General features: G+C 36.0%; 1 protein-coding gene and 1 non-coding gene across 2 annotated transcripts; one reads left to right on the top strand and one right to left on the bottom strand.

Moving 5' to 3' along the window:
* Window positions 1-3,361: 3,361 nt before the first annotated feature.
* LOC108991682 (exocyst complex component SEC3A) lies at window positions 3,362-27,219 on the top strand. The gene is made up of 25 exons (XM_018966017.2): window positions 3,362-3,651; window positions 5,035-5,105; window positions 8,626-8,706; window positions 9,004-9,071; window positions 9,214-9,316; window positions 9,407-9,552; window positions 11,475-11,592; window positions 11,719-11,823; window positions 12,531-12,632; window positions 12,737-12,874; window positions 13,750-13,878; window positions 13,976-14,056; window positions 14,169-14,243; window positions 19,591-19,764; window positions 19,848-20,001; window positions 20,119-20,183; window positions 21,015-21,185; window positions 21,278-21,357; window positions 22,522-22,603; window positions 24,592-24,689; window positions 24,811-24,919; window positions 25,018-25,086; window positions 25,787-25,852; window positions 25,927-26,016; window positions 26,674-27,219. Exons 1-25 carry the CDS (start codon window positions 3,477-3,479, stop codon window positions 26,782-26,784), a joined length of 2,661 nt encoding a protein of 886 aa, XP_018821562.1. The 5' UTR covers window positions 3,362-3,476; the 3' UTR covers window positions 26,785-27,219.
* LOC118344770 lies at window positions 23,859-23,997 on the bottom strand. Its single transcript, XR_004798519.1, has one exon. It is a non-coding gene; the product is annotated as a small nucleolar RNA snoR83 (small nucleolar RNA).
* Window positions 27,220-27,630: the final 411 nt, after the last annotated feature.

The following is a 27,630-nucleotide window of genomic DNA, read 5'->3' as shown; positions in this document are numbered from 1 at the left end:
ATGAAAAATTACATTTATTTTTTACGCTCAATACACCTTTGAATTGGGTATATAATGATGATTAAAATATTAGTGTTTTACGCCCAAATTAAAGTATTATTATTATTATTTATTATTTTATTATTTTATTATTTATTTATTATTTAATATTTTAAAATTATTTTTTTAATATTTTTTAACTACTATTCACAAAATTCCACAGAATCCCACTGTCCAAACGCAACTTCAATATTTTTGTAACTATAATGAATCTTGACCCACCAAAACTCAGTTAATACTAGTTAGAACGAGTGATGTATTGACCCACCAAAACTCAGTTAATACTAGTTAGAACGAGTGATGTATTGACCCACCACCTGAACGAGTGTCTCTTGAGCCTATTCTATTCAGATTTATGAATAGAATGAAGTATTTTTTTTTTTTTTTGGTTTAACACTTGGGGAGATGCATATATATGGATTTGGAGGAGAGCACAACTCAAGGTATTATGAAGGCAGCAAATCATTCTTAGCTTGACCATGGATTGATGTTACTGCCTTAGCTTGCTTAATTTTTTTTTTTTTTAGAAATATTTTAATCACAAAAAGATTTTATAAAAATAAACTCTCAAACTAACATGATTTTATATGGTACGTTAGATATATTAAATCATGTTAGTTTGTGAATTTATTTTTATATGATTTATTTATATTTGTATTTGTATTTGTAACACTTGTATTTTTGATTTACAATAACTTCATGCTTTCTTTCTTGGAGGTGAATGTCCAAAATGTTTAAGTATTTAAAAGGAATATTTGTTTGAGGTTACGTTTTGATGTTAAATTGAGTTGAGTTGAGATGATAAAATATTGTTAGAATATTATTTTTATTTTAGAATTTGAAAAAATTAAATTGTTTATTATATTTTGTATTGAAATTTGAAAAAATTATAATGATGAGTTGAGAGGAGTTGAGGAACCAAACGAACATGTTGAACTAAATTCAACTCATTTCAAGCTAATCATTGATGGGACTTACTAGTCATTATTTTTTCAATTTCTCATAAAAAAAAAATTAAACTCATTTCAATCTACTTTATACATATAATTTAAAAAGTTAAATCAATCTCAATCTAAAAAAATTAAATCTATTTCAATGAGACTCATAAAATATTACTATTTATAATTTAATTTAACTCATCTCAAAATCTAATTGTAACAGAACATACTATGTCCAATTGCGACAGTATGAGTTACGGTTTTGCAAGTTGTCGAGTATCGACAATAGTAAAGTCGCACAATATTTATGAATTTCAGAGTTTAGACACTGCGTATCCCTTGAACCTTGTTTTTACACGTAAATCATCTACGGCCCACGCAAAGGATTTGAAGGTCGGAAAATACGTGATCATTTTTATATAATTATTTTTTAAATGAGGAATATTTATGTAAAATAATTTAATACTCTCATTTTAAAACATACTTGTAAATAATGATGATAAAAATTATTGTTCATGTATCGTTACTTTTTTATGTAACAATTGATCGGGCGATGTCTCCCATCTCTAATGTAAGTGCGAAAATCAGGATTTTTTTTTTTTTTTTTTTTTTTTTTTTTAAGTTTAAGAGTAACGTTACATTCCGCACTTTATGATTGTGTTTGGATGTTGAAGTGAGTTGAATTGAGATAATAAAATATTATTTTTTAATATTATTATTATTTTAAAATTTAAAAAAATTAAATTGTTTATTATATTTTATGTTGAAATTTAAAAAGGTTGTAATGATGAGTTGAGATGAATTGAGAGTAGTTAAGGAACCAAACAAAGCCTATGTCTCTTATAAATGTGTCACTTTTGATCATCATTGAATCATCTCTTACTTTTATTATAATGACATAAAAATAAGATAACCATAGTATATATATTTTCCTTAATTTGAAAGTGATAGTTAAAATCGAAACCAATTCTATAATATTTGAAGAGTTTAAAAGCATGGTAAAGCTAGAGGCTCTCTCGAATAATAATAATAATAATAATAATAATTAATGTAAAAACTCTTTATCTCATCTCATTCAATCTCATCTTATCTCAATATTCAAATACTATTACGATACAAACGCTTTTCGATTTCAAATATTTAATTTTTTCATTTAATCATTACGTAATTATTATAATTTTTCTAAACTTTCAAACAAAACATAAAAAATAATTTAATTTTTTCAAATCCTAAAATAAAAATTATATCATAACAATATTGTAATTTTATAATATTTTAATTCAATTTTTTTTTCTCATTTTCTAAAACCCTATAAAATATTTTAACTCAAACTATTTCTAACTTATCTCATATCAACTTAAATATCTCATTACTATAAATCATTTCAACTTATCTTATTTCAACTCACTATCTAAATCAAGCCTAATTCTGTCAAAAAAAAAAAAAAAAAAAAGGCCTATTATTGTATGACTTTGAAAAGTCATAAAAAAAAATTAAAAACACGTTATTACGTCTATAAGCAAGTTTATAAAACTAATATTTCTTTTTTCTTTGTCAATCTAATACTTTTTGAAAATAGAATGTTCAAAGAGAAATACTTTTGTCATATGAAAATATTAAAAAAGTAAATATATAAATTAACGTGATTTGATACGGTATATTAAATAATACATTTATTTTTATTATAATAAAAATCTAACGTATTATATAAAATTATGTCAATTTATTAATTTATTTTTATAAAATCTCATTGTTGCTATAATACTTCTCCTGAATTTACATAAAATTAAAATGAATGTTATTTAGTAAAAGTGAAAGAACGAGAACGCTGTATAATTTACTCTAATCATAGAATTTAGGGCTAAGAAACAAAACTTCAACCTGAAAATTGGAAAAAGGAGTACTACATATATAAATAAATTATACAAAAATAAACTTAGAAACTAACGTGACTTAATGAATCTGTTAGATTTATTTAAAAATAAAAATAAATTTATAATTTAATAAATTATATAAAATCACATTAATTTATATGTTTTCTTTGTGCTAGGTTGCCGCCCAGTTTTGACTGCTGGGCGTGCTGCATAACACAAATGTCTGTTTTTATTATTATTATTTTTCTTTTTATATAGTTTTTAACATATTTAAATATTTTTAAAAAATAAAATAATACACAAATATATTAAAAATTACTTTCTTAATTATTAAGTAAACAAATTAAAAAAAATTAAATAAACAAGCGGTTAAAATAAGGAGACAAATTAGCATTTTCATTATATAATTTTATTGTGATTAAAGTATTTCTAATGGCAATTACGGATTACGGAATACCTTTCCATACTGGTGGACCAAGTTTTATTCGACCCGAAGACCGGATAAATGACCGGATAAACCCGGACGGATTCATCGTTGCTGCGACCATTATCATTCTGTAGCTGATAGTATGATACTTCTGTACTTCTGATTCTGCAAGAGACAAGAAGAAATTGGAATCGAGAAATGGCGAAATCGAGTGCTGACGATGAGGAGCTGAGGCGAGCTTGCGAGGCCGCAATCGAAGGCACTAAGCAGAAGATCGTGATGTCGATCCGTGTGGCCAAGAGCCGAGGGATCTGGGGCAAATCCGGCAAGTTAGGCCGTCAGATGGCCAAACCTAGGGTTCTTGCTCTCTCCAGTGCGTATCTCTACCTTTATTTCTACTCTTTATTTCCAATTTTACGCTCTTTACCTTTGCGATTTCCTTAGTTGCCAGTTTTATCCCAATTTAGGATATAAAGCTTTGTTCTATTTGAACGAGATTCTATTGGTTTTGGTTATGTACTTTTGGAATGTTGAAAGCGAGCAATGGGTTTCGTTGGTAACTCAAATTAGTGCCCCATAGTGTTGACCCAAAAGTGGTAATCAATCAATTATTCGTCTCCTTATCATTTTTAGGTTTCTTATCTCTGTAAGAATTCTCAAGAAAAGAAATGAAAAGTCAGAATTTTAAATTTCAGATCTTATCTCATTGGATTACTACTTAAGTTGGTTACCTAGACCTGTAGACAATGAAAATGCTGTTGCATCAGTGGACTGTTAGAATAGTTGGAAAATTGTGGGAACCGTTGTAACGATGGAACCAATAGATATGTACGCGTAAAGGTGAAGGTATGAATTTGTTCCCAATTGTTAATCAAAAGCAAAAGGCTGTGCATATTTCATTACAATTAGTAATTATAAGAATGGCACATAAATCCTTGGTTTGTACTAAACTGAAGCACGCAGAGGCCTAAGTTCATAGAAGCACTTTAATCTTACTGTAAGTACTGCCGAAGCACTTTAAGGCAGAAGTCAAAATCTATCCTAAGGAAAATTTAAATATCATTACTCATCATAAAAAATAAATTTAACAATTTGCAAAAATTATAATGCATGAAGATAGAAATTCACACATCCACTCAAACATACGGGAAAATATGGATATTTTATCTGCCGTGTATTAAGGCCTTGATAGAAAATGAACTCAGAAAATTCCTTCTGAGCTGGGGGATATGATGGTATCTCTAGATCTCCCAGTTGGATACCATATAATATTATAATCACCCCCATTGCACCATGGAATAGTCCATTTTATTAACCCAGCTGATTCTTCCCATAACTGTCTCCTTCCACACCCACATTCCGCTCATGCATGCCTGCAAAATTCTTTGTGCTTAATGGGAAGTTTGGAACAAGCACCATGCTTGCATCTTTGAGGTTTGCAAGTGAACGTTGCCAGAGTTAAAAACCTCTATGCTTAAATCTCTGTATGATTTGACCATGCTCGCATCTTTATAACGCTTGCATCTTTGAGGTTTCCCATATGACCTGCTTCTTTTCTTTTGTAGAGTTGTTTGAATTCTTGCTCCTTATTAATGTAGGCTTTCCTCCTATTTCTACTCCTAGTATGCTTGGGCTGCACCCTCTATCGGTCTTCAGTAAAATGTGGCATCTTGCCTTTTAAAGAAATGATTTTGTAGGTCAGTTTATGGTATTTAATTTGTATGGTATTGTTAATGAATGCATGTGGTTTGTGCAGCAATATCGAAAGGTCAGCGGACAACTGCTTTTCTTCGAGTCTTAAAATATTCCAATGGAGGAGTTCTAGAGGTAATTGTTGAATTTCTTTTAATTTAATTCGTTCAAAAATTGTTTGAAATATTTATTTATTCTATACTTGCAAAATAAGTAGAGACCTAGTAATAAGAAATCAAGCCTTATCAAATTCCAATATATATTTTTTTATTTTATAAGTAAACAAATTTTATTGATCAATGAATAGGCAAAGCCATGTATAGAACTCTAAAAGAGAAAACAAAGGTAGGCCCTAAGCTAAGTAGGCGCATTATAGACAAGAAAATCATGTAGGTCCATGCCATTGAAGCCAACAACAATGGCCCAAGTACATAGTGTTCTAAAAAATAAATCTTTAAGCTCCTCTAACGATCTCTCCTTGTCTTCAAATGTCCGGTCATTGTGCTCCTGCCACAAACACCACATATGCATATAGGAATTATCTTCCAAATAGCTTTAATCTGTTGCATGCCGCTTAGATTTGTCTAGCTGGCCAGCACTGCCACCATTGTCTCCGGCATAACTCAAGCCAAGTCTAATCTATTGAACACCTCATTCCATAATACCCTAGCTGTCTCACAATGTAGTAGAAGATGATTTACAGACTCGCCCCCTTCTCTACACATGCAACACCAATCTACATGGATTACCCTTCTTTTCCTTAGGTTGTCGGTTGTGAGAATCTTCCCCAACTAGACTGTCCACACAAAAAAGCAGCTTTGGGGGCTGCCTTATGTCTCCAAAGCCTTCTCCATGGAAACTGAATTTTGGGCTCGTGTGAGAGCCTTATAAAAAGAGCGAACTGAGAAAACCCCTTTACCAGCGGGTATCCACCACAATACATCTTCCTGTTGATTGCTCGGTTTTATGGAGTACAAAAGATTGTAAAAATCCGCAAAGTTGCTCATTTCCCAGTCTTGTGCCGCCCTACTAAAAATGGTGTTCCAACAGATTTGCCCCCTGATATTTCCATGACTTCTGCCACTGATACATCTTTATCACTAGAAATATGAAAAAGTGAAGGAAATACCTCTTGTAGAGTACTATCACCGCACCAAATATCTCTCCAGAATTTAATCCTGGAGCCCTCCCCCAAATGAAGTCTAGTGTGTCGAGTCAAGACCTCTCATCCTCTTCTAATGTGTTTTCACAACCCCACTCCATGCGCCTCTTTTACTTCTTTAGTGTACATCCCCCCCATAAACCTCCATATTTGTTCTCAATCACCAACTTCCACAGGACTTTTGGTTCCTTGTGATATCTCCACAGCCATTTGCCATGTAACGCCCGGTTGAAGATCCTCATATTTCTAATGCCTAATCCATCATTAGAAATGGGGCGGCATATCGTCTCCCACTTGACTAGGTGAAACTTGAACTCCTCCCCCCCACTCCACTCCACAAGAAATCACATTAGAGTTTCTCAATTCGAAATGTCACACTTGCAAATATAGGGAACAATGATAAAAAAATAAGTTGATAGGTTAGATAAAGTACTTTTAATCAAAGGAAGCCTACCACCTTTCGACAAATACATCATTTTCCATCTTGTTAGTCTCCCAAACAATAAATGAGATATGTTAATAATTCCCCTCTCCGGGGTTCCGATCGAAAAGCCATCCATGAAATCATATTAACCAAAGCCGAGGTCATCCTGCTAAGCGCCTCCATCACAATAACAAATAGCAATGGTGACAACGGATCTCCGTGTCTTAGGCCTCGTGTGCTATGAAAAAAACCAGCTACACTATCATTTATCAACACTGAGAATTTTGCCGTTGATATACACCAATGGATCCCCGACCGCCACCTCTCTCCAAAACCACACCTCCCAAGAAGGTAGAGAAGAAAATCTCAGTTAACGTGATCATATGCTTTCTCCATGTCTAGCTTGCAAATGATCCTTGTTGTGCCAGCCTTCACAATTTTCTATCTAGACATTCATTGGCAAATGATCCCTTTTACAAAAGCATTTTGGAGTTTTGTAATGATCTTCCCCAAAACCTCACTTAGACGGTTCGCAAGAACTTTGGATATTATCTTGTATATACCCCTAAGCTTATGGGCCGAAACTCCTTAATCTCCGTAGCCCCCACCTTCTTGGGTATCAATGCAAGAAAAGTGGTGTTAAGGCTTTTCTCAAATTTTCAACCGAGAATAGCTCCCGAAACACCCTCATAAGATCTTTTTTTAACACTTCCCAACAAGTTTGAAAGAAGCCCAAAGAGAAACCATCAAGCCCTAATGCCTTGTCTTTAACCATTTTCCTCACTACATTGTAAACCTCCGCCTCCTTAAAGGCCCTCTCCATCCAAGATACATCATTCGACCCAATGGAGTCAAAAGCAAGACCATCAAGGGTAGGTCGCCATCCCACCTGCTCGGTTAGTAGCTGCTAAAAGAAATCAACTACATGATTGTGGATTACCTGCTCTTCCCGACACAACACCGTCAATTTTCAGCATCTCAATGTTGTTATTTCTCCTATGGGAGTTAGCAATTCTATAGAAGAATTTCATACTTCGATCTCCTTCCCTCAGTCACAAGACTCTTGATTTTTGACGCCATGACGTCTCTTTTAATAATATAATCCTTTCAAGGTTCGCAACCAAGATTGTCTTTCGTGCTAGTTCTTCCCGTGTAAGAGGCCGAGTCTCTTGTAGTCTCTCTAACTCCTAGATCTCCATCACCTTGCTTTTCTTGCGCTCCCCTATATCTCCAAAAGACTGCATATTCCAAAGCTTCAAATATTTTTTTAGTGCTTTCAATTTACCCTCTAGGATGAAGCTAGGGGTACCTTGAATTTGATACGAGGACCACCATTGTCTCACCCTATCTACCAAACCTTCATATTTCAGCCACTTGTTTTCAAATTTGAAATACCGCCTTCTTCGGAGACTACCACAATCAAGCATGATAGGCCAATGATCCGAACAAAGACGAGGCATACGCTTTTGCCATACCTCCGGAAAATGACTTTCCCATTCTGGGGATATTGAGAAATGATTTAGTCGAGACCAAGTCTGATTATTAGACCACGTGGCTGAACCCCCTACTAAAGGAAAATCCACTAAGTTCAAATCAAAGATGCACTCCGAGAACTCTGTCATTGCTGGCTGCACTCTTCTATTCCCCAATACACCAAGGGAGGTCCCACCAGCTATATACTCCAGCTAATTCTTCCCACAATAATCTTTTGTTCTTGTCTAAGTTTGGACCATGGACACCTGCAAAAGCCCACAAAAAGTTGTCTAAGCTGACAGCTTGTCTGTCCTCATGATTCTGGTGCCGCTGACTTCTAGGCTTGTGTGATCTGAAAAAATATGCACTCTGGACAAATTGAATAAGAGTTGGCAATAAAAGCAATTTGACTTCCTATCCACTCAAATAAGATATAAAAAGATAGGGATTGTAAACACCAACAATGAGTAGGTCTATAGAAGTGTAAAAGACGTGCTGCAGTATTTCCTTCCTAATCTTGATTTCTGTAAAACTATACCTCTGTGTTGATCTTATTTTTCTGTTCAACTTTTTTGGGATATTTTTTGCGCTTACAGCCTGCAAAATTGTACAAGTTAAAGCATCTGTCAAAGGTTGAGGTTGTAGGAAATGATCCCAGTGGATGCACATTTATGCTGGTATTTTTTCAATCCTTGATGTACCTTTGGGACACTTTGTTACATGTATCAAAGAATACACATCTAGCACCCAAACAAAATGAAAAAGCAACTTTTTACTTGAAAGCTCAGAAGAATGGTTTTTCATTTTATTTGTATATACCTGTAATTGGGCTTTGCCTCCTTTTATGAATAAAACTTCTTGATTACCTATTAAAAAAAAAATTATTTGTATATACCTACAGTCTACATGTATACCCATACACGTGTGCATACACCTTTTATTTTTCCTTTAGCTTTTCACTGAACTTCTTATAGGGTTTCGATAACCTTAGGAGCCAGAGTGTTGCTCCATCTCAGTGGACCATGCGCAATATTGATGACAGGTAATTTGATGGGAGCAATATACTCTTAAAGATATCCTGCTTTTTATCATGTTATTGCGAAAAAACCAGGCTTCTAGTTGTAGATTTTCTGCATGCATTTTTTAACCTCTTTTTTTTTTTTTTTTTTTTTTTTTTCCTGTAGGAACCGCCTTTTACTTTGCATCTTAAATATCTGCAAAGATGTATTGGGTCGTCTTCCTAAAGTTGTTGGTGTAGATGTTGTGGAGATGGCTCTTTGGGCAAAGGTGTATATGCTGATCTTCTCCCTGCTGATGATTATCTTATGTGAATCTTCACAATCTGAAAAATTCAATTATTTCATTCCTGCTCGATAGGAAAACACACCCTCGGTTGTTACTCAAAGGAACCTACAGGATGGGCCAGTTGCAGCGACTGTGACTGAAAGTGATTTGAAAGTGACTGTCGAAAAAGAACTTGTCTCCCAGGCTGAGGAGGAGGATATGGAGGCTCTTCTGGGCACGTATGTCTGTTTACTTTCTTTTTTCTGGGGTGGAACTATGCATTTGTGCATTTGATTGTTGTTAAATTGAGATGTATGGTGATATTTGATAAACATTGAGGATTCAGTTGAATTGAGATTTATATTAACAATACAAAACTAGAAATTCCTTTAGTGGTATGAAGTGAATATGAGGAAAAAGTTAGAAATTCTTTTAGGAAAACTTCAATTATTCAGAATGCATGTTAAAATGCCCTTCTTTTGTGGTGCAGTATAAGTTTTATTTTGTCAAGCACCATTGTCCATATAGGTTTTGTAGAATTTTCTTCTGATTTTCTAGGCACCAGTTAACCATGTCGTGCTCAAGAATTAACCATTTCCTAAAGCTTTTGTGCTTTAAGAAAATGCAATTAAACATTTCCTAAAGCTTTTGTGCTTTAAGAAAATGCCCAGTGGGCCTCTTGCTTTGATCTTATCTAGCTTTTCCATAGGAATATTTGCTGGTTCTTATTTCAAATCTTTGAAATATGTATTCTTGGAGTTATTTCAAATATGTATTGTGAGGGATCACTATCAACTCTTGCAGTATTCTCTCCATTGGTGTGTAAATTTTGTTGGAGAGCCAATGATTGGGAAGTAGATCTTTTCTTATTGTTTTTTGATCCGTTGTATGTAAGTCAGTGAGAAGCAACAGTGGTGATAGAATGCCACGGGGCCCATCTAGAAAAGGATTCTTTCTACAATGTCCTATGTTCACACGATAGGACCTCTTTCCCCTGGAAGCTTATTTGGAGGAATAAGGATCTCCCTTTGATGAATTTCGTTTTTTGGACAGTGGCATTGAGAGGATTCTTACATTGGATAATGCGAAGGAGTGGGACATTGAAGTAATTAATAGGTGTTGCTAGTGCTTTATGTAACATGTTTTTTGGCCTAATTGGGATAGAGTTGGTGATGCCTTCTTGGGTAGTGGATCTCCTAGCATGTTGGAAACTGCAGTTTAAGAGCCATCAATGTGCACTCTTGTCAAATACGACACCGGCTTGTTTGTTGTGGTGTATTTGGAAGGAAAGAAATGTGTGTAAGTCCGAAAATTGTGAAAAAAGGGTGTTGGAGCTTAAGGCTACTTTTGGTTGCAAGACTCGGCTGAGCTCAGTCTAATTTTAAGCCGAGTCTAACATCCAAACACCCAACTCTCAAATTATTAAACTCATCTAAACTCAAAACCTTCCTACAAGTGGGACCCACAATTCTTTTCAACTTAACACATCTTTATACGTGAAACCCACAACCTTTTTCAACTTTCTATAAAAAGTACGAAACTCATTTTAACATCCAAACACACTTTAAACTCAGTTTAGATGGGCCCCACAGAACTCCCTCCACTACTCAACTCACTACTATTTATAAAGAACTGAGCTCAGCTCAACATCTATACGCAGCCTAAGTCCTCCTTTCTTTATACTTTGTATTATTGAATAGCGGTCCACAGTAGTGTAGAGTCTTCTATTTCTACCTTCCACGAACTTCTAGCACTTTTTCTTTGCTAATTTGGTGGATCTCTGTATACTTCCTGTATACCGGGGTATCACCCTCTTTGGTTGTTAATAACATGTTAGCTTACTTATATAAAAAAAAAAACTTAAGTTTCACTTTCTGTTAAGGTCTTAAAGTTTAATAGATGTAGAGAGTAATATTTCATGCGCATATTGAAGAAGTAATGACCAATTACTTCCAAGGTTTTCAATTTGATGAATAGGAGTTTGAGAGTCCAGTTATACTACTCTTTGCCTTGAAGCTGATTTTGGTTATTATTAGAAAGAAAGCTAAATTCTTGCATCTCTCTTAGTTGTTTTGTTCAAACTATCTCAATATAGTCGAGTTTTCTGAAAATTGTATTCTTATAAAAAAGAAAAGTTCTCTGAAAATGGTATGACTTGCAGTTATGTCATGGGTATTGGCGAGGCAGAGGCATTTTCTGAAAGGTTGAAGCGGGAACTCCAGGCTTTGGAAGCAGCAAATGTGCATGCCATTTTGGAAAGTGAACCTTTGATAGATGACGTAATTTTGACTCTCTTTTTTCAGTGCAGTTGGTGAATGGTTTTGCTGTTTATGGTTATCATGTATTAAGTTCTTTACAGTGACAACTATATTTTTGTGATTTCTGTTGATTTGGGGGTCTTGCAGGTATTACACGGGCTTGAGGCAGCGACAAATTGTGTTGACGACATGGATGAATGGTTAGGCATCTTTAATGTCAAACTGAGACACATGAGAGAGGACATTGAGTCGGTAGGGACTTCTCCATACTATCCTTCATGTGATGTTTCTCTTCCGGCCCACCATGTTTTTTTTTACCTAGCTTGTCAGTACACGTGATTAATTTTTTTCATCCTTTCCCCGTTACCTTTCCTTGCTTCCAAAAACACATGCACGCAAGTGCACATACGCATGCACAGTTTTCTTTGTGTCTCTGTTCGAGGCCATGCTGCTTCATTCTGCCTGATTTTTTTGTCTTTACATTGCAATTTATTCTAAAAGGATGTCGATCATCTCAGGTGTCTAACTTACTTTCTTTTCTCTTCTAATTCTTAAATGTAAGTTATTTATGTCTCATCCTCTTTGTTTTTATGTTTCAATTATAGTCCCAACAATCTCTTTGATGGTAGTAACCTGGATTTTGACTTGAGTTGCTACTATGGGTCGTCTAAAGAATGATTGTGCTATATGCCATGTAACTAAAAGGGGCTAGTTTTTTCATACAAATATCTGTTTGGAAAATGCTGAAGACGACCCACGAACAGGGTTAGTTGCTACTATGGGACGGATTCATGAACAGGCAAAATAATTTACTGTTCATGAGCACTGTTCCATCTCTGTATCATCACTCTTTCTGTTTTTGCTTCTAAAACATGTGTTTAGCTTCATTTCAGCATAGGAATATTGTTTAATTGTGGCCATGACCTCAAGTTATCCTCTAACCTTCTTGACTCATACAGATAGAAACCCGTAATAACAAGTTGGAGATGCAATCTGTGAATAATAAAGGTCTCATTGAGGAACTTGATAAGCTTCTTGAGCGATTGCGTGTCCCTTCGGAGGTACTTTGTCAATTGTTTCATTGTAAAAATCAGATTTTTAGTTTGAGTTGGTTAGCTTGCTATTACCGTTTTTGTTCTTTCTAATGAAATTTTCTCGGTTGTAGTATGCAGCAAGTTTAACAGGAGGTTCATTTGATGAGGCTCGCATGCTTCAAAATATAGAAGCATGTGAGTGGTTAACTGGTGCTTTGCGTGGCCTTGAAGCACCTAAGTTGGATCGTAACTATGCAAAAATGCGAGCTGTATGCACTCTGACTCTCTCTTTTTTCATCATCTTTTTTCTTTAAACAAATTATCTGGTCCAGCAGACTGTTGTTCCAGACAATATAGGACTTTCCATTATTCTATATTTATGCTTATTCCAATATGCACTTATATATGTATAAGTTATTCCCACATGCTTGTTAAAAAGTGAGATTGTGCTTGATGATCTTTATCTTTTCATAACCTATAGAATGGACTAACATTGTGGTAGGATCTAATGGATTATGATTTGCTATTGTCACCACCTAAGAAAAAGCCCAAGCCGCATTTGGCTTATACTCCGAAAGGACTCAACTTACAATTGGAGCTCCTTTGAATCATTATAAATCACGAAAATTTTTCCCTCCCGTGCGATGTAGGATCTCATTCATCCTCCTTTCCATACTTATGCTGGAGTGTTAAAGAAATAAATCAGAACTTAAGAGAACTTTAGCTGCACATGGTTGTTGGACCAGATGATATCTCCTTCCATAGAACAAGTGAGGGAAGTCGAGGTCTTGTGTTCACTCTTTTATAGCTGTAGTTCAGAGAATAGAAGCTATAACAATGGAGCAGAGCTACAGAAAATCTGTTGTTCCGACTCCACAGCAGATACTCATAGGACATGAAAATCTTGCATCCTTGTACCATCACTCTCTATTTTTAACTTTTACTTTCAAATGTTCCAGGTTTTGACCAGTCTTTATTTCTAATCTTGGTTCCAACCTCAACTGCTAGTATCTTGGCTCCATATTTGTCATAGCTCTAGCTGCCAAACTGACAATATTAGTTGAACCTGAATGTGCAACTATGAATTAACTTCTTACTCTCATTGATGCTGGCTCATTTTAATTGTAGTAACAAAAATTTTCAGGTCAAAGAGAAGCGAGCAGAACTTGAAAAGTTAAGAAGTACATTTGTCAGGAGAGCTTCTGAGTTCTTGAGAAACTACTTTGCCAGCTTGGTGGATTTCATGATAAGTGACAAGAGTTACTTCTCTCAGGTAATTTTTTCCCCACCCTCGTGTTTAAATCTTGTTACTACCAGATTTTTTAGTGATTTGGAAGTCGAAATATGTCTCGTCTGGTTTTATTTTACAGCGAGGACAGTTGAAGAGGCCTGATCATGCTGACTTGCGGTACAAATGCAGGACATATGCTCGCCTTCTACAACATCTAAAGGTCAATTGTGAGACAAATTGCAGTACATGTAGAAAGTCAAGTTTTGAGTTCGCATGCCGACATATGTCTCATTTTCATTTTCTTATTGTTTTTTACCTGTTTACATGTGCAGAGTCTTGATAAGAATTGCCTGGGTGCTCTGAGAAAAGCTTATTGTGGCTCCCTTAACTTGCTTCTTCGTCGGGAGGTCAGAGAATAGAAATATTCTTATAGCATCGTCTTGATTTTATTTGAGTTTTGGCACGATCAACATATGAGTGTTAAGGTCGTGCAACTTTATTTTAGTTACTTTATTTTTTTCCTTTTCATCTCATTTCAAGCAAGGACATATTTTTATCCTATTTTTTCCCCTTAGCCAAGTGAGGACGTGGGTGCTATAATGGCTTGTACACATTATGGTTTCTCTTGGACAGGCTAGGTTTCTGTACTCACATTCCAGTCAAGAAGAGAATATCTGCATTCTTGGCCATAGGATGCTGTGAATGTCATGTTCAACTAGTTCAGTTTTGCATCATTGCATAAGAGTTCAGCTATCAGCCTTACTTAGGGAGAGTGGTTTCAACTTTTAACTTTGATGCTAGAACTGCAAGGCTCCATTTTAGCTATCCTTTGATATGAGAACAATTTGGCATGCTTGTCTATTTCTATCCTATCTTTGCTTGGCTGGAAGAGGCTTATATTTGGATATATATTTGCTTATAATCCATACTTTGTTAAAGACCCACCACAACATTGGAAAACATCTTACTTACCTATAAAAAAAAAGTGGAAAACATCTTACTTAAAAAGCTCTAGTTGATGGATTGGGTCATTGTTCTGTCTAGCAGAAGATACAATGACTAGCTTGGTGCATTCTGTCTACTAATACCCTTTCAGAACTTAGGGCATGTATTATGGCCAGCTAGCAAGTTATATATATATATAGTCTAACTGATGGTTGACTTTAAAATTGGGCCACGCTGATCAAATATGGTCAAAACACAGCTAATATGAGTAGTAGATAGAACCTTTTCTTCATACAATGTCACACCATGTTTCAAAGAAGAAATCTCAACTAATCTACCTACAAAAGATGTAAGAGTTGTCTTATTAATCATCCACTGAGTTGATGTCCAAAACTTATTGTTTTTCAAGTCTTTATGCTAAATAAGGATGGTGAACTTATCTAAAATTATCGTGTTTCTCTCCCCCAAAGGAAGCTCAGATGTCGCCGATGTTTGGAGGAGATGAGGGTCTTGCTCCGGCGAACCTGTCTGTCAAGTTGTATGAGGATTTTGAGGTGGCTGAGGAGGAGGATGATTCGGTCGACCTTATGCATTCGGTGGAGGATGAGTTGTTTCTCCCTGAGTCGTGCGACCAGCTTTTGCATTCGGTGGAGGATGAATTTTTTCTCCCTCAGGCGTGTGATCAGGTGGGCTTGGAAGGGATTTTGATGGGTGAAGAGTTCCAGAATTTTCAGATTGATAGGACGGGGATTCCTATTCCATTAAACTACTGCTATCCAACCCAAGCCTCAAATTGGGTCATAAATAAGGTGAAAGAGATCCAACATTATGTGTGGATTAATTGTGAAGGATATGAAGAGCAGTTCATAGCAGTGTTAGCTGCTATGGAAGCTGGACATCAACAAAAAAGGAAAGGGGATTCGAAGAAGAATCGGGAACTGAAAAAATTGGCGTGGTCGATGAATTCGGAGGGAAGTTCCAGTAGGAGTAGGGTAAAAGGGAAGGGGCTGGCTGTTCCCAAATGAAGCCTTAGATTGTGTCTTGGAATGTGCGTGGGCTTAACGAGGTAGATAAGTGCCACCGGGTTTGGCACTTGCTTCGTGAGTGGAAAGCGGACATTGTGTGTTTACAGGAGATGAAGTTGAAAATGATAGATAGAAAGATTGTGCGAAGTTTATGGAGCGGTGTTCATGTGGATTGGGTTTACTTGGCCTCTATAGGGGCATCGGGAGGAATTGTGGTGATGTGGTATAGGAGGGTGGTGGAGAAAGTGGAGGAATTTATAGGGAGATATATGATAGCGTGCTCCTTTAAAAGTGTGTTCGATAATTTCTTATGGGCTTTTGTAGGTGTCTATGGTCCAAACTTAGACGCTGACAGAGGATTATTGTGGGATGAACTATCATGGGTACATAGTTGTTGGGATCTTCCATAGTGTATTGGGGGTGATTTCAATGTTGTGATATTTCCAAGTGAAAGCTTCAGAAGAAGAAGAGTGAGGCCTGCAAGTGTGGAGTTCTTAGAGTGTATCTTTGACTTGAATTTGATAGACCTTCCTCTCGCAGGGGTCAAATAACCAGACTTGGTCTCGCTTGGATCACTTTTTAATTTCACCTGAGTGGGAAAGCCATTTTCCTGAGGTATGGCAAAAGTGTTTGGTACGCTTAAATTTGGATCCTGGCCTATTTTGCTAGATTGCGGAGGCATTCATAGTGGGAGAGGATACTTTAAGTTTGAGAATATGTGGCTGAAATCAGAAGGTTTTGTGGGGAGGGTTAAACATAGTTGGATTTCTTATTAGTTCAATGGTACACCTAGTTTCATTTTTGCGAACAAGCTGAAGGCCTTAAAAAGAGACCTGAAGGAGTGGAATAAACAGTCGTTTACAGACATAAGGGAGAACAAAAATATCAAGTGGTTGGAGATTCAGGAGTTAGATAGACTTCAAAATGGGAGGCCACTTTATGAGGAGGAGCAATCACAAAGAACTGTGTTGGTCGCAGATCTTGAGAGAATTATTTTATAAGAAGAAATGTCTTGATGACAAAAGTCAAGAGCATTATGGTTAAGGGAAGGGGATCGGAGTACGAAGTTTTTCCATTGCATTGCAAATTCGCATAGAAGAAACAATAACATAGAGGTACTGAAAATTGAGGGGGTGGAGTGTAGGGAAGAAGAAGTTATTAAAGATCATGTTACTGATTTCTTTGAGAAGCTCCTTACTGAGCAGGTGAGGTGGAGGCCTACTCTTGATGGGTTGGTTTTTGACACCATTGAGACGGGAGATGTAGCTAGGATGGAGAGGGCTTTTGAGGAGGATGAGGTGTATGATGTAGTAAGGAATATGGTAAAAGATAAGGCCCCTGGACTTGATGGTTTCTCTATGGGGTTTTTCCAAGATTGTTGGGAGGTGATAAAAGATGATTTTATGAAGGTGTTTCAGGAGTTGTACTCGGTTGAGAAATTTGAGAAAAGTCTTAACACCACTATCCTTGCTTTAATACCTAAAAAGGTGGGGGTGTGTAAGATTATGAATTATTGGCCTATCAGTCTAGTGAATGGAGTCTACAAGATTATTTCTAAAGTACTAGCTAATCGGTTGAGTGTGGTGTTGGGGAAGATTGTTACTAAGCCGCAAAATGCTTTTGTAAATGGTAGATAGATTCTTGATGCCGTTCTTATTACTAATGAATGTCTAGACAGTAGATTGAAGGCTGGGAGTTCAGGGATTCTGTGCAAGCTAGATATGGAAAAGGCGTATGATCATGTTAATTGAGATTTTCTTCTATATTTACTGGATAGGTGTGGTTTTGGGGAGAGGTGGAGGTCATGGATCAACTGGTGTAGTTCCACGACAAGATTCTTTGTATTGATCAATGGCAGCCTAGAAGGTTTTTTTGCGAGTTCTCGTGGTTTGAGACAAGGGGATCCGTTATCTCGCCTACTTTTTGTCATTGTGATGGAGGCACTAAGCAGGATGATCTCGGCTTTGGTGGCTAACGTTTTTTTAAGTGGTTTTCAAGGTGGATCCTCGAGTAGGGGTATTACTACTATTTCTCATTTGTTATTTGCAGATGATATGTTTATTATGTGTGAGGCCAATCCCGATCAGTTGCATGCTGTGAAGGCGTTGCTTCTTTGTTTTGAAGCTGTGTCTGGCTTAAAAGTGAATTATGATAAATCCGAGTTGGTGCCAATTGGGGGAGTCTAGAATGTTCGGGAGTTGGCAGGGATATTGGGTTGTAAGATAATGTCTCTTCCTATGATGTACCTGGGACTATCGTTGGGTATAAATTCGATGACTTGCTCGATATGGGATACGGTGATTGAAAAAATAGAAAGGAGACTGGCAGGTTGTAAGAGAATGTACTTGTCGAAAGGGGGTCGGATTACGTTGATCAAGAGTACACTTTCTAACCTACCTACCTACCTATTTCTTATCCTTATTCTCTATACCGGTAAGTGTGGCCGGTAGACTTGAGAAGCTACAAAGAGATTTTCTGTGGGGTGGTTTAGGAGGGGAATTTAAATTTCATTTAGTCAAGTGGGAGAAGGTGTACCGTCCTATCTCCAGTGGCGGTTTGGGTATCAGAAACTTGAGGTTGTTTAATCGGGTGTTATTTGGAAAATGGTTGTAGCGTTATACTAAAGAACCTGAAGCCTTATGGAAAGTAGTGATTGAGAAGAAGTATGGTGGTTTAGGGGAGGGTTGGTGTACTAGAGAAGTTAGAGGCACCTATGGAGTGGGGCTATGGAAACATATAAGAGGAGGGTGGGAGGCTTTCCATCATCATACTCGGTTTCAGCTGGGTATAGGGTCCAGGGTCTAGGATCAGATTTTGGAAGGATGCTTGGTGTGGTAACAGTGCCCTTCAAGATTTGTTTCCTTTACTTTTCTTGATTGCAAGTGATAAAGATGCTACAGTGGCGGAGGTTATGGGAAGTGCGGGTGGGAGCACACATTGGAATATCAATTTCATCCGGGTGGCACAAGACTGGGAGGTGGAGAGTTTTGTAGATTTGTATAGTCTGTTGTATTCTTGTCGTCCGAATGTCCAGCAGGAAGATGGTTTGTGGTGGACTCCTGCAGGAAGAGGGGTATTCACAGTTAGATCATTTTATAAGGTTCTCACACAAGTACCTGAGATACAGTTTCCTTGGAGAAGGCTTTGGAAGAACAAGGCTCCACCCAAAGCTTCATTTTTTGTGTGGACAGCATCCTTAGGTAAGATTCTCACTACAGATAATCTGAGAAAGAGGAGGATAATGGTATGAGGTGCTCAACAGAATGGACCTAGCGTGGGTGATGCCAGAATCTGTGGTGGAAATGTTGGCAAGTTGGACCCCTATTCGAGATGTGCAACAGATCAAAACGGGTTGGAAAATGATTCCGATTTGTATCATGTGGTGCCTATCTAAGGAACGCAATGAGCGGACATTTGAAGACAAAGAAAGATCTATGGCAGAGCTTAAAGTTTTCTTTTTTTAGGACTCTTTGTACTTGGGCTATTGCTGTAGACTTCAATGGCATGAACTTTCATGATTTCTTAGTTTCTAATGCGCCTACGTAGATAGGGCATAATGACCTTTGTAACTGGCACTTTGTTGCCCATTATTGAATTAATAATACTTGTTTACTTATCAAAAAAAAAATAAGGATGCTGATACATGGTTGCAAGTTTGCTATAGTGTTCTATGCTGGCGAATGCACTGTTCTTGTCATTTATATCTTGTCTTTGATATTATTTGTAGTATTTATGCAGTATCAATTCTAAATTAATTTTTGGAATTTCTTTAAATAATTTACAGGCTCGTGAGTTTGCAAATGAGCTACGTGCTAGTACAAAAGCCTCAAGAAATCCAACTGTCTGGCTTGAAGCATCCACTGGTTCTGGTCAAAACTCGAATGCTGCAGACACTTCTACAGTTTCTGAGGCTTATGCTAAGATGCTGACAATTTTTATACCACTTCTTGTAGATGAGGTCAGAAACCTAATTATATGCATATGTTGTAAAATGTTACTTATATTCTGTGCAAAAGATTTATTTTATTTCTCAAACTGCAGAGTTCTTTTTTTGCACACTTCATGTGCTTTGAAGTTCCTGCACTTGTTCCTCCAGGAGGTCTTGTCAATGGTAACAAAACTGCATATGACAATGATGATGTCAATGATGATGATCTGGGGATTATGGATATTGATGACAATGACAGTAAAACTGGTATTTTTTTTCCTGTTGTCTGTAGTGCTGTTTAAGTTTGTCTGTAATGTATGCTATGAAGTTCTGCAGCCCTTAGTTTTATAACTGTTGTATTAATGAAGTGTTTATCTTCTGCAGGTAAAAGCTCAGCAGAGCTTGCAGCATTAAATGAGTCTCTTCAGGATTTACTTGAGGGAATCCAAGTAATGTACAAAAGATACTGCTTGTTTATGTCCATTTCATTTGTAGTTGCTTTTGTTATGCAATAACATGTTGACCCTATCTGAAAGTTCCCATGAATTTCTAGAAAGTGAAGCCCATCTTTAATTGTGGATATGACTTCAGAATTCAAAACCTGTTCTTTGGCCAAGACTTGCAAAACCAATCTTTCTGTTATTTGTGTTATTGTGACATCCAATCAAGATCTGAAGCTCAATGGATGATGACTGACCACTAAGGAGCTTAGAAGTGGAATATAATGCCAGCTGGTTACTTTTTCAAGAGTGATCTGGGCAGTTTACATAGTGGTACCTGGTTGGTTCGCAAGATTGTTGTGAAGATTATACATGGACGGTTGTTAATGCTTTCCGCGTATGCAAAGTAATTCATCGTGTTCAATAAGATATTAAAGACTAGGGGTTTAAAATGTCAAGGTCCAACTCCCAGCTCTCTGTTTGGTTATGATAACCAAATTATCAACTCAATAATAGGAACAGATGGAGTGATGATGGTTGGACAAGTGGATATTCTCCAAAATGTGCTAGAAAATCTTGAGATAACAAAATACATGCGCCAAAATTTACTAGAGTGAACCTAATTATGTGTTTGGGTGCCCCTTGTTCACTCTATCTAAAGGTTTTCTTATATTTCCATCTTTCTAAGTTTATAACATGGATCTGGGTTTTGAGTGGCTTTCATCCTCTTCATAACTGGTCTTCTATATTCTACCTATAAAATTGTTGTTTAGTACTCGGCACTGCTTGGAGGTGTGTAATTTAGTTTTGAGAGCAGGTGTCATTCTATATAAATTGCAGGAAGATTTTTATGCTGTGGTTGACTGGGCATACAAGATTGATCCTTTACGATGCATATCAATGCATGGAATTACAGAGCGCTATCTCTCAGGGCAGAAAGCTGATGCAGCAGGATTTGTGCGTCTCTTGCTTGGTGACCTAGAGTTGAGAATTTCTACACAGTTTAGCCGTGTAAGATTTAAACTTAAAAGTGTAAACAGATGATGGCCGCATTGAAGAGCATGTTATTCAGTTGCCCATGTAACTTGTGAATTGTGTTGCAGTTCGTAGATGAAGCTTGTCACCAGATTGAAAGAAATGAGCGCAATGTTAAGCAGATGGGTGTATTATCATACATCTCACGGTAAAGTTGAAACCCAAGGCTTAAGCTTCTTTTATCTCGTGTAAATTGACTACTTTTTGAGAATATGGAAATGGGAGATTGAAACATCACACTTTTTGTCTAGCTGATACAAAATATAAGTTACAGAAAAAGGAAGCAGTAGTCAGAGGCTGTTGTTTCTAATTTATGGATTCAAGATTTCCTGAAAATACACGTGAGCTGTCCAAGCTGGGAATATCTATATTGCTTGTTTTTCATTTTTTCTAACTGTCTTCAGTGAGCCCAACTAATTACAAATGAGCTACACCTGATAATGTTCACCTGATATAATTATTTATGAGAACCATAAAAGGGTGATTATGGCATAGATGCATAGTAACTTTTTGTTTTTTTATCGGTAAGAAAGATTTTATTGATAATACGGATAGGCAAGAGCCAAGTACATGGGACTTTTAGATGCAGAATAACTTTTATTTTGAACAAGTTCCTTTTGCATGCTTCCTTACTCGGGCAATGCCTTTATTAAAAAAATTGTTATTTGAACAAGGGGGTGGAGGATCCAAAACGTCTAGTAATAAGTAAGAGAAGTCTGCTTTGCAACATGATTCAAAAGCATGAAACATATATAAAGCAAGGCTGAGTACTCTTCATATGTTTTGAAGAGCATGCTATCTGCAGAAGTAAGGAATTTTTGTTTGGTGGTGATGCTTTCAGTAATTTTTAAACAAAGTAATTCAATAATTTGTTGCCTGCGCATACTGGTTTCAGAAATATTACCAAACGTTCTAGTTCAGTTGTATGAATTTACATTCTTTAATTCATTAACATAATTATCTACAGATATGTCCCGTGTATCCGGGTTATTGCCTATCCTTATTATCAATAAATTGTTTACTGATAAAAAAAAACATAATTATGTACAGATACAACTTTTACTACAACGATTTGGTAGGAAAAAATTTATTTTACACTTTGTGACATCTCCACTCATCCCAAGAGTTTACGCTGATGGGAAGAGGTAGATTCAATAATATATATTTTAACTTTAACACTCCCCTCACGTGTGAGCTATACTACCCTTCAATAAGTGGGCCAAAGACCTGGAATATTTAATTAATGGTATTGACAATAAATACCACTTTTTTTTTTCTTTTATCAATATGTTTCCATCATTCTTTTGGGTAGATTTGCAACTCTTGCAACACGAATGGAGCAGTACATCCAGGGTCAATCTCGGGATTTAGTTGATCAAGCTTACACAAAATTTGTGAGTACTTTCTTCTCAAAGATGTATTCATGTTGTTGTATGAGTGGTTCAATATAACAAAATAATTGTTTTATCACTTGAAATCCAATGCAGGAATGTGAGTTGTTGGGTTAGAGTGTATTCAGTTCAGCGGTTTTTTTCTTTCAGTGTTGCAATGGGAACTAAAGTATCATTAGCGCTTTTTGATTTAAGCGTTAATCTAGTCAGGTTGATTTTTCTTGTGGTAGTGTTTTGTGCCCTTGAAAGCTTTTTCTGAAATAAAACAAGTTTTTTCTTGGTTAGGGTTCTTAGACAGATTTTAGGTGCTTGTAGAACTAGATACAAGACCTTGACTCGGAGATGAATATGGTATTGGTGCTTCACCACTAGTCATTAAACCATAGAGTCCATTTGACTATTTTACAATAGAAAGCCTAAGTAAATACTGGGCCCTATTAAAATTTTGCTTTTTCTCACTTATTTAAGATTCCCATCATCTTGTTGAGGCCTTCCTTACCTTCTTTTTTTTTAAAAAAAAAAAAAAATTATTAAAAAAATATGATGATACCCCACTAATTTTATTAAAAAACTCTCACTAATGGCAGAGGAATACTGTGGTTACAGTTCAAAACACCTTGGAGTTACAATATCTAAGAAAACCCAAACCAAGGTGCAAAAACCAAAGAGAAGTGATATAACCACAAAGAGATTCTACAAAAGTAAATTCACAAACTGACGTGGCTTCATATGATACGTTACATCTATTTTATAATAAAAGTAGCTTTACAATCTAATATACCATATCAAGCCACGCTATTTGTGAGTTTACTATTGTGAACTCTCTTGTCTTTAAAGCATTTCTCAAAACGAATATGCCTTTATTGCGTAGTTTTTATCTTTGCTCCACCTTTCTTTTAGTAAAATCTTACTAAGAGAAATGAAAGGGCAAAAGCCTAAGCATGCAAGAAGTGTATAAAGGAGCTGTTGTTCTCTCTCTGGCTGTCCATAACCTATTCTAATTAGGTCCTTTCATTCAAAACTTAATTCAAACTTATAGCAAAACCGTAATGAATTAGAATAGTAATTCATTAATTATCAAGTGTTGGCTTCTTTGATATGAAATGACTTTGCTCAAGTTTCTACTGATAATTGGGGATGGGAGGTAGTGGTGAACCCAATCGTCCACCGAAGTACTCACTTAGACAAAAACCCATACTAATGGGAACTTTTTTTTCCTGTTAATTACCTTTTTTTATAAGTACTACAAAATTGAAATGCATGTATGGAAAAATTACTAAGTAAATGCCTCAAAGCAATGAATATAAAAAAGGGCGTTAATCAGCGAAACTTCCCAACTTTGCATTTGGTCTCCCATGAATCAATAAAAACCTTGGTTTGTCTCTCCATTTTAGTATTACAAAATACAAACAATATATCTAGGGGTGTAATCGGTCCAGTCCGGAGGGAGTCACGAACCAAAACTGGACCGGTTGGTCCATTCGGTTTGATTTGGTCAATGAAAATTTTTTTATTATATATATATGGTTAATGAAATTAAGTGATTTCTTTAACATTTTATATATGGTTAATGAATATTAAATAATTTCATTGTATATATGGTCAATGGTGATCCCTTGAATGAAAATTACATAATTAACTTATACAACTACTATATAAAATAATATATTATATATAAAAAAAATATTTAATATATATATACACACATTCGGCTGGGTCTCGCTCCTGTTCTGTCCAAAAAAACCATTTCGAGACCAACTAATAAGACTATTGGTCTGGTCCAGTCCAGTCGGTTTTTCCGGTGCGGTCCTAAATATATCAAATCTGGGACTGCATATTTTGGAAAAGTGGCCTCAGTGTGATAGTCGTTGCAGATGATATCATTTGTTTTTTTTCTTTTTATCATATAATGGTGGATTGAATCTACTGCTTGATAGTTTGATATGGTAAAGAGGGTTTTTTTTTTTAACTTTTTTTTAATTTTTTAACAGGTTAGCATAATGTTTGTTACATTGGAGAAAATTGCACAAACAGATCCAAAAAATGCCGACATGTTTCTGTTAGAGAACTATGCAGCTTTTCAGAATAGGTATTTTTCTTCCCTTCAAATTTGTGTAGCTATAAGTTGATCTTCTTAGTGTTTTGCAAAGAGATTATGCGTCTCAATCTCTATCGAATTCAGTTAGCTGATTAGAATCAGTTACATGCAGTTTGTATGATCTAGCCAACGTTGTGCCTACGTTAGCCAAATTTTATCATCAGGCAAGTGAAGCTTATGAACAAGCTTGCACCCGGCACATTACCGTGATTATTTATTCTGTAAGTAATCCACCTTTACTGCCTTGGGGTTTTGCACCTTTGATGCAATCCCTAGTATTTTATTTAGAAGGTCCACATCCTCATTTTGGCTTTTGCAGCAATTTGAACGACTTTTCCAGTTTACTCGGAGAATAGAGGATCTAATGTACACAATCACGCCAGAAGAGGTTAGTGTGTTGGTGATTGTATCATCCTATGCTCATAAATTTGTCCAAATCCTCTTGGGTGCAAACAATTTCTAGGGGTCATTGGACTGGGTGAACTTCCCCTTGAATTACCCGAGGTGCACTTGTGGGTGCCAAGGGCCTGTGCTCCCCTAGGATTAGTTTGGACGTTATTCTCGGACACCCGGTGCCAATAAAAAAAATGCTCATAAATTTGTCAAGAATGTTCCATTAGATAACTTTTCAAAATATCTTCATTGCTGCTGTTGCAGAAGTAATTACTATGTGTATGCAACTAATTCTTTTGGACTAAAAGTTGTTTTAAGTTTAACACCATTTTTTTAATCATATATACGTCTTTTTGTGTGTGTGTGTGTATCTTTAAGTTTTGGCAAGCAAGAAATTCATAATTAGCTTGAAATGCTTACACCATCAGTTTATGCCATTGACACATCTTCTGTAGTCTTTTGTTTGATAATTTTTGAAACTGTCCATGGTGCTGTTCTCCATGTTAGGACTTCAATCAGAAAGCACTTATGGCTCTAGTTTTCTTTTTCTGATAAAATAGTTGTTTTAAAGAACTGTTAGGTTCTAGTAGTTGCTAGACGTTTAATTTGTGGTAGCCATTTATTTTACGTTATTCATTTGTTATATTTCTCCACATTATTAATTGAGCCAGATGTTATGGCCTCACAAATTTCAGATTCCATTCCAGCTTGGGTTGTCAAAAATGGATCTCCGGAAGATGGTAAAATCTAGTTTATCTGCGGTAAGTGGCTACTACTAGATTATCCCTTCCTCTCAAACATGCTTTGGTATAATATTGTGGCTTCCATGATACAGGTTGACAAGAACATTAGCGTAATGTATAAGAAGTTGCAGAAGAATTTGACTTCAGAGGAACTGTTGCCTTCTTTATGGGATAAGTGCAAGGTAAGTTGGGTGTTTTTTTTTTTTTTTTCTACAATATGTTCAGGACATGGTATTTGAATGCTCTTTTGAAAGGTCTTTGGCATAATTGTGAATAGATATGTGCCAAACTCTAATGTTCTTTTGCTGCATTAAGTAGAAATCTAATTGATTGGTGGGCAAAGTACGGAGGAACCCAATTTTGGAACATAAATATTGGCACAGAACAAGAAAGGAAAAGAAAGTGAAAGAAAGCCTTGAGCCCTATGAAATTTTCAAAAGCAATATCCTTGGCTCTCAACCTATGCTATCAAAAGTATAGGAAGTGACCCTTAAGTCTTGCAGTCGTAAATATAAAACATTGTGTCTTGATGATATTGGTTGTATGGCCGTAGCTCATGCCTCATGATGAATCTGTTACATAAAACCATTATTTCCTTTACCTCTTCCATTGGTTAAGTTGAATATTTCTATGGTCATCCAGTTTTGTTACCCAAATAGACTTTTCATTTGTTTTAAGAGTTAATTGCTGTTTTGGGTTTGATTCCTAATGGCCTCATGTTGTGAACACCAATAATGAGCTTAGCATGTTACTTATAAAAAATAAATAAATAATTAGTAGTGGGCTTAACATGCTGCTTGTTGACAATATCTAATCAAGGGTGTTTATTATTTTACCAGAAGGAGTTTCTGGATAAGTATGAAAGTTTTGCTCAACTTGTTGCCAAGATTTACCCCACAGAGACCATTCCGTCGGTTGTGGAAATGAGGGAACTTCTGGCTTCCATGTAGAAAGAGTATTCGGCTTGAATGTTTCTTTTCAGCAAAAGGGTGGCTTGTTGTAATCGTTATTTTACTTCCGGCTTGCATGTGGAGAGAGTTGATCTTGAACGTTCCCTTTTCAGGAAAGAGGTGTTTTATCATTATTTTCATATGCTTTTGCATATTTCGGGTGTTTCTCATAGTCAGAATAGGTTGTGTAAAACTCGCGCATAATTGTCACTCGAGAAGACGGAATATGCATATATTATGTGTAGCGTCCATGTATCTTGGTTTGTGCTTAGTGCTTTTCATGGTCTATGCAAATAGTGATTGCATCAGAGGATGTTTTCCTTCCTGCCCCGGAATCTGTTTCTTCTGGATGTTTTCAATGATTTGCACCCATTCTTTAGTATTGTATAATATTGTATTGATTATTGAAGGGGGTTCCATTAGCTTTTCACGGTACTGTTATAATTGTTATCAGTTTTCACTTCCTCTTTTCTCTACAAAAAAAGATTAAAAATCAGGATATTCTCTTTGCCTAAGAGTTATCTACAATCTCATCTATGCTATTAGATAAATCAGCCAAATTCAAACATGCTACCATGTTAGTGGACAAACATTAGAGATTTATATATCCGATCTCAACAAATTCATGCTACATTGGCTGTTTTTCCCTCACCTGTTACTTTGTTGCTAGATGGGGGATAGGGGGTGGCTCGGTCCGGGTCCGGGTCGGAAAGTATGTGCATTATGTGGTTTTCGTCCATTTTTATTTTAAATAAATGTATATTATGTGGTATACGTACATCTCTATTTTAAATGGAAGGTAATTATGTAAAATTTGAAAATTGTTGTAAAACTAAAGAAAAGTAG

The sequence above is a fragment of the Juglans regia genome, chromosome 15 (genome assembly GCF_001411555.2).
Source record: "Juglans regia cultivar Chandler chromosome 15, Walnut 2.0, whole genome shotgun sequence".
Classification (NCBI taxonomy): Eukaryota; Viridiplantae; Streptophyta; class Magnoliopsida; order Fagales; family Juglandaceae; genus Juglans; species Juglans regia.
The sequence above is the reverse complement of the archived record's forward strand: the minus strand, read 5'-3'. Positions and strand labels throughout refer to the sequence as shown.

Bases quoted from the DNA above. Each gene is read 5' to 3' on its own strand.
- LOC108991682 (XM_018966017.2), top strand. From the start codon at position 3,477: ATGGCGAAATCGAGTGCTGACGATGAGGAGCTGAGGCGAGCTTGCGAG. The intron at 9,317-9,406 runs GTGTATATGCTG...CCTGCTCGATAG, and splicing joins AGATGGCTCTTTGGGCAAAG to GAAAACACACCCTCGGTTGT. The intron at 12,875-13,749 runs GTATGCACTCTG...AAAAATTTTCAG, and splicing joins ACTATGCAAAAATGCGAGCT to GTCAAAGAGAAGCGAGCAGA.